Source organism: Zootoca vivipara, chromosome 17 (genome assembly GCF_963506605.1).
Source record: "Zootoca vivipara chromosome 17, rZooViv1.1, whole genome shotgun sequence".
Taxonomy (NCBI): domain Eukaryota; kingdom Metazoa; phylum Chordata; class Lepidosauria; order Squamata; family Lacertidae; genus Zootoca; species Zootoca vivipara.
The window spans coordinates 23,658,284-23,667,975 of record NC_083292.1 but is presented as its reverse complement, the minus strand read 5'-3'; the positions used below and the strand labels follow the sequence as shown (position 1 = coordinate 23,667,975).

At 49.3% G+C, this 9,692-nt stretch overlaps 1 protein-coding gene across 3 annotated transcripts in view; it reads right to left on the bottom strand.

Moving 5' to 3' along the window:
* Nucleotides 1–2,432: 2,432 nt before the first annotated feature.
* The window catches only part of EHBP1L1 (EH domain binding protein 1 like 1), a 43,381-nt gene continuing 36,121 nt past the window's right edge, over nt 2,433–9,692 (bottom strand). For all 3 annotated transcript variants that reach the window (XM_060269490.1, XM_060269491.1, XM_060269492.1), the window contains 5 exons: nt 8,946–9,066; nt 7,328–7,427; nt 6,878–6,951; nt 4,452–4,566; nt 2,433–2,945 (listed from right to left, as the gene is read on the bottom strand). In XM_060269490.1, the coding sequence (XP_060125473.1) occupies nt 2,858–2,945; nt 4,452–4,566; nt 6,878–6,951; nt 7,328–7,427; nt 8,946–9,066 (498 nt within the window). In that variant the 3' untranslated portion in view covers nt 2,433–2,857. The remainder of the gene's footprint in view (nt 2,946–4,451; nt 4,567–6,877; nt 6,952–7,327; nt 7,428–8,945; nt 9,067–9,692) is intronic.

The window sequence follows — 9,692 nt, the reverse complement described above, 5'->3', positions numbered from 1 at the left end:
AAGGAAGTGGGAAAGAGCCCCACTTCCTCCTTCAGCTCTACCGTGTTTCCCCTTTTTTAAGACGTAGTCATAATATAAGCCATGGCAGGGTTTTTATGCTTTCACGAAATATAAGACGTACCTCAGAGAGGCTTGAGACCAGATGGGAGGGGGCCCGAGGCAGAGCGGCAGCGGGGCGACTGACTGCGGTGGGAGACGCGCTGCTGGAATGTTGTGTGCTGCATGGCCCAAAGCAGAGCGGCGGCGGGAGGCAGCGGAAGCCCTGCTGCCAGAACATTGTGGGCCGCATGGCCGAGGCAGAGCGGCGGGGCGACTGACGGCGGCGGGAGCTGCGCCGCCGGAACATTGTGGGCCGCATGGCTGAGGCAGAGCGGCGGCGGGGCGACTGACGGCGGCAGGAGCTGCGCCGCCGGAACGTTGTGGGCTGCATGGCCCAAGACAGAGCGGCAGCGGGGCGACTACGGCGGCAGGAGCTGCGCCGCCGGAACGTTGTGCGCCGCATGGCCCAAAGCAGAGCGGTGGCCGGAGGCCCGCTAGCCCTTCCGCACGATTCCAGAGGTTTTTCTGCAGCGTAGGTGACGGGCCGCTGTTTCTCTGGGCCGTCAGGCTGCAACTTCACCGAGCCCCCGCCAAGCCTAGATGGCGGCAGCATTGGCAGTTCTTTAGGAACTTGCGGGTTCCGATCTCGCAGTTCTTTAGGAACTCGCGGAGCCGGATCGTGCAAAACCTGGCGCGCAGCGCAGGCGCGGGACGAGGGGCGCGATCCAGCCTCGGCAGCCCTAGCGATGGCGAGGGGGGCGTTGCAAGCCTGCCGCTGGATGAAACAGCCCCACCCCCTGTAGAGTCTCCGGAGCCAGATCCCTCGGCAGGATCACTTCCCGCCCCCAGTTCTTAAGAGGAGCTGCCGGTGGAGCGCAGGGAGCCTGGAGGGGTGGCGAGGAGGGCAATCTGTCCGTCTGCCTGCATCCCTCTCTTAACTGTTCTACGGTAACTTGGCAAAGAGGTTTCCCACCTCATCGTCCCTGCAGGCAGGCAGCCACTTTAGAGGGGAGGAGGGCAAGGGAGGGGGGAGTTCATTAATGTTTGGAGAGTCAGCTCGGGAAGGGGACAAAGGGAAGGCTTTAAAAGTGTCACGAACGGGGAGATATTCCTTTTTTCCAGCAAGGTGTCCCAATGCAACAGCTTGAGTATCTCCTCTTTTACGTTGCAATCTGCGTCAGCTTTTGCAACCGATAGGGCTCCAGTGCCGGCGCCCAGAGCGGATCTATCCATAGACAGTTCTTGCTTCCCAAAACCAAGTCTTGTAGCACCGTAAAAAAAAAAAAAAGACATCCCCTGAAAATAAGACACCGTGTTTTTTTTTTTAGGGAAAAAAGTTATAAGACGGTGTCTTAAAAAAGGGGAGACACGGTATGTACTTTTCGAGGGAGAAAAAGGTAACCGGCCTCATGCCCTCATGTCCAAGGGGGCACTAAGTGGGGGGGGGTATGCTCAGAGGCTTTGTGAGTACCACAAGAGGACCTCGAAAGTGTCACATATTTTGGTGACCCCCCTGGGATAAAATGTGCTGAATGGCTCAAGGTTATAGAGTAAGCTCCACAACTGACTAGGGATTTGAACCATAGTTCCCCAGACCTTTGTGCAATACCGCCATACAGTACCTTTAGGCCAGGCATCCCCAAACTGCGGCCTTCCAGATGTTTTGGCCTACAACTCCCATGATCCCTAGCTAACAGGACCAGTGGTCAGGGATGATGGGAATTGTAGTCCAAGACATCTGGAGGGCCGAAGTTTGGGGATGCCTGCTTTAGGCCTTCATTCTGATAAGCCCTAGGCCTTCCTGCTTACTTTGTTCTAATAGCATACAGCATTTCCTGTTCTTTTGATACCCCTGCCAAGCTCTCAGTTGCCACACGGAAGGGGGGACTGTTCACCAACATTCTATAGCTATACCTCACAGCAAGTGTTCAGAGACTTTCTGTGACAGAAGGGCAGCTCAGCCAATGGCCATGAAGCAGCAGGCGATTTCCAGCATGTATAGCGAACACACCACAAAGAACCTTCCTCACGCACCTTGTGTCTTTTGATATATTTATTTCAAACTCTGGTACAAATTTAGTGCAAATAACCAGGGAGAGACTGGGCTGAGGGGGAGGTGCAAAACTGGGGGGGGGGCAGCAGAGGGAAGTTGGCCACTGTCACATCTGGCTGTAGGAGTATTCAAGGCACTTTGTGGCTTTTGTACCATCGACCAACAACAAACATTGATCATTAAAAAATAATAATAATAGAGCCAAAGAAACTTTGTAAAAACGGCAGAGGTGGGGAGGAGGCACCCGTTTTCAAACCCCAAAGAGCAGCTCACATGCATGTGCACACACACAAAAATCACACACACACACACACACACATAAATAAATATCGTTCCTAAAATTTGGAGAGTGTGAATTTGAAAAGCTGGTTTCTTCCCTCTCCAGGTAAAGCAGGGTACATGGGCACTGCCCTTTAAAAGTGGCATCTTCTCTGGGAAGGGCATGGGCATAGGGTAAGAGAAAGAAAGAAGAGTTTGGATGATCTCCCTTGCCCCAGTGGGGGAAAACAAGCAAACACAAACACACACACACACACCTCTTTGGCATGAGCAGTCAAGCAGCTGCCCCCCCCCCCCCGAAGACTGTGGGCAATGACGTGCTCTAGCAAGGCTGTGGCATGGCAGGTGAGGCCCTCCCAATGGCTAGTGGGGATTTAGGGCTGGGGGTTGCCTTTGGAGTGGCAGAAGTGCTCTTGTGTGCTGTGCCTCCTGCCATCCCATGTATGGGGGAGTGTGGGGAGAAGAGGCAAGTTGCGCCGGCCCATCTCAGCTGACACGGCACTTCTCCTTGCGGCTGAGCTTGTGGCGTCTCTGCTGCAGTCCACGTTCTAACCGGGCATCCTCTTCCAGGGCTCTAAAGTGGTGTTGGAGGGGGGGGGCAGGTGGAAATGGGGAAGGACAACAACGAAAAAGCAGCATTAGTGGGTAGAAAGTAGAGCCACATCACCGACAACAACTGGTTGAGTTGTCGTCGTCCTCCCCCCCCCCCCCGCGCTCCGTAAGTACTTATCAAGAGCCCTGCTGGCCAATGGCCCATCTAGTCTAGCATCCTGTTATCACAGTGGCCAATCAGATGCCACAAATGGGAAACCCGACAGGCTGGACCTGAGTGCAACAGCGACTCTCCCCACCTGTGATTTCCCGCATTCACCGAACACACTTTTTAAGGATCACACTTTTTAATCGTTGCACCAATTCTGTATATCAGCAAACTGCGATCCTTCTGAACATTCGCCCTCCTCGACTAGCAACCATCACCTTAAAACACATGTTTCCCTAGGGAGGCAAGTGTTTTGTTTTGTTTTTAGAAAGGGAGCAAGAACTTGGAAGTTTCGAGAGGGGTGGAATTACATTTGTCCTTCACTCGCTAACAACATTTATCCCCTCCGACCTGCTTTGAAGAAAAACAAAACAAAAAGGAGAATTGGTTCCATGAAAACGATTCAAAGGAAAAATCAAGGTTTCAGTCCTTACTAGTTTGTAAAACCCTCTCATCCTCCACCCTAATTTTTTAAAACAAATTATTTTAGATGTTCCATTCAGAAACAAACTCTGCTCTCCAATGTTTACGTTTGACGGGAGCATCAGTGTTTATTGGGGTGGGGCAGGGCAGGGAACAGGCTGACACAATAGCCAACCTACTTCAATGCAACAAGTCTCTCTAAAAGCTGGCATGATATCCAGGTACCTCATAACCCCTATTATCTTACTGTTTTCATTTCTATACTGTAAAAAAAAAAAAAGCTCAATATTTTAAGAATACTGTATATTAACTCTTCTTGTCAATACAAGTTTCTCTCTGCAGCTACATGGCAAGGACAATAGAGAAAATTTAGTGTTACATATTGAGCCTCAAGGACAGGGAGCCAAATGAAATGGGTGTGTGTGTGTGTGTGTGTGTGTGTGCATGTGTTTGGACAGTATTTTCATTTACAAAGGTCTCCTTCTCTAGTGTCATCACTGTCATTGAACACCCCTCCCTACAGCCCTTTCCCCAAATTCTGACCAAAGGGTTAATATCTAAAAAGGAAAAATTCTAACGCTCACGCATTCCTGGATCAGGAAATGTGGTTACAAAGGGGGGAAAGGTACTCTGCACATGTGCAGAGGCACTGGTGCCTTTGCTGTTGCTTGAGTGCTCAGAGGGACCTGGTCCTTGTATCAGGAGCCTAGAGTGTAGGAAAGCTTGTGCTTTAACTGCCAGCATCCCTCTTCCCTCACACTCCAAAGAAGAGATGAGCCACTCACATCCTCTCTTTGATGTGGCTTTTTGGCTGCAAACAGGAGGATTAACAAGCTTGTGCTTTAACTGCCAGCATCCCTCTTCCCTCACACTCCAAAGAAGAGATGAGCCACTCACATCCTCTCTTTGATGTCCAGGTCTCTCACCAGCTCGTCCCTCTGGTTCACCAGCGACACCAGCTCTTCCAGAAGGAGCTGCTCCCGCTGATGTTGAGCTTCTGTTTTGTGCCAGTCTGAAGTGGGGAGAGGCATAGCAAGAAAGGCTGATCCACCTTCCAATCCACAGATATACAAAGCCACATACAGATGTACAGGTGAAACTCGGAAAATTAGAATATCGTCGAAAAGTGCATTTGTTTCAGTAATGCAACTTATATTTTTTTCTTTTAATTTTTACAAATGCTTTCTTTTGGAAATTCCACAGTAATAATAATAATAATAATAATAATAATAATAATAATAATAAATTTTTATTTATACCCCGCCCTCCCCAGTCAAAAACCGGGCTCAGGGCGGCTGACACCAACAGAACCACAATAAAACATAAAAACAATTAATTAAAATACAGATTAAAATACAGTATTAAAATTTAAAGTGCAGCCTCATTTCAAGTAGGCCATAAATCCAAGCCACGAGGGAGAAAAACACAGGGGTCAGGCTGAGTCTAACCCAAAGGCCAGGCGGGACAGCTCTGTCTTGCAGGCCCTGTGGAAAGATGACAAATCCCGCAGGGCCCTGGTCTCCTGGGAAAGAGCGTTCCACCAGGTTGGGGCCAGTACTGAAAAGGCCCTGGCTCTAGTAGAGGCCAATCTAGCCATCTTATGACTTGGGATCTCCAGAATATTATTATTTGTGGACCTTAAGGTCCTCCGCGGGGCATACCAGGAGAGGCGGTCCCGTAGGTACGAGGGTCCCAAGTCGCATAGGGCTTTAAAGGTCAAAACCAGCACCTTAAACCTGATCCTGTACTCCACCGGGAGCCAGTGCAGCTGGTAAAGCACTGGATGAATGTGATCCCGCGGCCGGGACCCTGTAAGGAGCCTCGCCGCGGCATTCTGCACCCGCTGGAGTTTCTGGGTCAGCTTTAAGGGCAACCCTGCGTAGAGCGAGTTACAATAGTCAAGCCTGGAGGTGATCGTCGCATGGATCACTGTGGCCAGATCGGGGCGAGAGAGGTAAGGGACCAACTGCTTGATGCGGCGGAGATGGAAAAATGCCACCTTTGCTGTGGATGCAACCTGCGCCTCCATGGAAAGGGAGGCGTCAAAGGTTACACCCAAACTCTTGACAGAAGGCGCTGGTAATAAAACAAATAGTTACAATAATACAAAAATAAACAAAATAAACATCGCTATTACATTTCATTAATTACATTCCATTTATAATTGACCCGCCTAACGACAAATACAGTAATTACAATTACAACAAATAAAAGGCTTGACATATCTTGCTTTGCATGTCATGCATCTATCTCATATATTGGTTTCACCTTTTAAGTTGCATTACTGAAATAAATGCACTTTTCGATGGTATTCTAATTTTCCGAGTTTCACCTGTACATGTATATATTAAAGGTAAAGGGACCCCTGACCATTAGGTCCAGTCGTGACCGACTCTGGGGTTGCGCGCTCATCTCGCATTATTGGCCGAGGGAGCCGGCGTATGGCTTCCAGGTCATGTGGCCAGCATGACAAAGCCGTTTCTGGCAAACCAGAGCAACACATGGAAACGCCGTTTACCTTCCCGCCGGAGCGGTTCCTATTTATCTACTTGCATTTTGACATGCTTTCGAACTGCTAGGTTGGCAGGAGCTGGGACCAAGCAACGGGAGCTCACCCCGTCACAGGGAATCGAACCGCCGACCTTCTGATCAGCAAGTCCTAGGCTCAGTGGTTTAACCACAGCGCCACCTGGGTACCTCATGTATACAGTGGTAACTCTACTTACGAATGTTTCTACTTACGAATAGAGCTCTGTCCGCCATCTTGGATGCGGTTTAGATAGGATTTTTTCTACTTACGAATTTTTAGGTAGGGTTGCTTCTACTTACGAATTTTTTCTCCCAATGCCTTCCTATGGGATTCGACTTACAATTTTTTTCTACTTACAAATGTGCATTCGGAACGCATAAAATTCGTAAGTAGAGGTACCACTGTATATTAAAAACCACAAATAAACCTGGGCCTGCAACACACACACTGTAGGACGATTAAAACATATGAAGAAAACAATTTTGAAAACAGCAGTAGAGAAAACCAAAACATTGGAATAAAAACCAAGCACAGAATAAATGGCAGAATACGCTTTTTTAAAAAAAAGGAACACTGAAACAGAACTTTCATCTTGCCACCCTGCCCTGCCGCCAAACTTCCTAGATCTCTCCATACTCCCTTCTTCATCAACATCCCCAGTCAGGAAATGCTCCAGGGGGCACAACAGCCCAGCAAACTGGGCATGCTAGAGAAGCACTGACCCAGCCTCCCAGGCCCCCTTTCCCTCTGGGTTCCCTTTCCCAGTCCTCCACTCTGGTTTGCAAGCCCCCACCTTCAATAGCTATCATGGCTCTCAGCTCACGGCTCAGGAGTTCAAATCGCCGCTCCAAGTCTTGCTCTTCCATCCTGGAGAAGAAAGGAAGAGGCTGCGTTCAGGCACCCAAAAAGTACCAGTAACTCCTCTTAGCAGAAGCTACTAAGAATTACAATTCCCAGAGTTCCTGGGAAAGAGAGACTGGCTGTATAACCAATATAGTAGCTCTGTGAAGGGAACAGAGGTCCACCAAAGATACCTGGCACCCTTAATAAACTACAACTCCCAGGATTCTCTGGGGGAAGCCATGGCTGTTTAAAGTGGTACCACAGTGCTTTAAACATACGGTGTGGTGTATGTCGCCTTGGATCACATGAGCGAGCCATCATGCTGTGTACTCCATCAAGCAGTGGAAGTCCCGCCCCCTTTAGTGCTGCCATTTCCTCTTCCCACCCCTCCTGCACTCACAGCAACTGCAGCTGGTCTTGCCGTCGGATCAGGGCATTCTTTTTATTCACCAGCGTGAACCATTCCTGGATCAGCTCCTCCTCCCTCAGTTTGTCAGCACCTGAAGTAGATCAGGGGAAGAGAGGAGGGTGAGGATCTCTGGTGATCTTTCTTCCCCAACATGCAAATATCTGGAGGACATTTGTCACTCCCGAGTTTTACCATTGTGAGCACCTTTCCCCGCCCTTAAAGCCATTTGTGTAGGGCGTAAAAAGGCAGGGCTGCAAAGGAAAAACCAGCGTGCTGCCAACTGTTCCATACTAAGCGGGACTTGCAAGTGTTTCACTTTAAAGGGCTTCATTTTCAGTACTGATCAGCATTGATAGCAAGCCCACTTTCGTGGCTGTGCTAGAGGGACTTGCTGTCAGCACCAATCAATGCTGAAAACGAGTCCCTGCCTGAGGGCCACACGCAGGGCCGGATTTAGGTTGATGAGGGCCTAAGCTACTGGAGGTAATGGAGCCCTTTATATGTCCAGCTGCCCTTTGTCAACAACTAATTGTCACTGTTTTTTTGTGTTGAATATATGCCATATGGTAATTTATGGACCTTATAGGTATCTAAAGCCATTTGCCACTGTTGCTGTATGTAGGTTTTATTCTATTTGTTTTTTATCTTATATTTTGGAAATATACATCCTTTAATTTTATTTTGGGGCCCCCAAGAGAGTCGGGCCGTAAGCTATAGCTTGCTTAGCTTATATGTAAATCTGCCACTGGCCACATGTGAGGTTGGATGAGTGCTTGACGGGCTTGTAGGGGTGTTGCATGTCACTGGACATCTGTGAGTGGGGCCTAGGGTGAGCAGGGACATATAGAAACACAGGAAGGGTGCGCCCAGGAAGGGGAGGCTTTACCCTCCCCCTCCCACCTTCCTCCCTATCACAGGAATGTACTTTGCACGGGCAGCATAGCTGCCAAGTACCCCGTTTTCTCCGGAAAACCCCCGATTTTACTTACCTTTTCCTGGTGGTCCCCCGTATCACTTCGTCTCCCGTTTTTCTCCATTATTTTCTCCTGCCGGCGACCATATTTTTTCTTTCCGGATTTGCCCTTCTATGGGCACCAAAAATGGCCGCCGCCGGCTTCAAAAGTCGCATCTACGCATGTCCGGAAGTGCATAGACGCGACTTCCGGTGTCGGCAGCGGCCATTTTTGGTGCCCATAGATGGGCGAAGCGACACCGGAAGTTGCGTCGACGCACTTCCTGACATGCGTAAAAGCAACTTTTGAAGCTGGCGGCGGCCATTTTTGGTGCCCATAGAAGGGCAAAGTGACACCGGAAGTTACGTCGGCGCAACTTCCAGTGTCACACGGCTGCCGGTCCCAGATTCTGCAGTCCGGGACTTGGAAGGTAAGACGGGCCGGAATTGTGAACTCAGCACAGAGGTAGCAAAATGTGGGGAAGGTCTCTGCAGGCTTGCCTACTCTCGCCCATGAGGTTGCCCCCTCTCCAGAGTTTCAGGCAGGGGTCTTTCCTAGTTCTACCTGACAATGTCAAGAAAGGAACCTGTGAACTTCTGCATGCAAGGCAGATGCTCTACCCACCAAGCTGTGGCTCCCATCCCCAGTTTTCCTACCTGATTCCATAAGGCTCCGCAGGTCCTTCTCCACCACAGCTGCCCGCCCATCGATTTGCCGCTGTTCATTCTCTAAAGCCCGGAGTTCAGCAACCACATACTGGCTAGTGTCTTGGAATCTCTAGGGTGAAACCACAGCAGTCATTAGACGTGGTGTCTGTCTTGGGATGGGGGATGTGAATGCCACTCTGGGGTATGGAATGGGGCAGGGAAGAGCTAGACTGTTGCCCACAGAAATGATATCCCAGAAAGCATAAACACCTTGCTGGAGATGAAAACAAGACCCATTATACAAGAGGACATTCAAACCTGCTTCGTTACCTGCAGATTATCCCAATCTGCTTCGTAGTGGTGAGAGTGTGACTTTCAGATCTGGGAGATCTGGTTGTTAAAGTCCCACGTCTGCCACAGGGTGACTGGGTGGCCTTGGGCAAGTTTGCATTCCGCTTCAGCCTCAGGTCCCAATCTAAAATTGGAGCAACAGTGGCCAGCCTCACAGGGTGGTTGTGTGCAGAAAAACCCCACACACAAAGGCTGTTCACTGCTTTGCCAATTTAAAGGAGCAGCAGAAAAACGAAGAAGGTGCAACTTATTCTCATTGAAAAATCTACTTTTTTGTCGGTGCAGAACTATTTAGGCAGTGGTGGCCACCAACTCAGATGGCATTAAGACTCTATGAATCGAAAAAGAAGATGCTATATGTACTTTTCCTTGTTTGTTTTGTAACACAAGATTTTTTTTAAATAA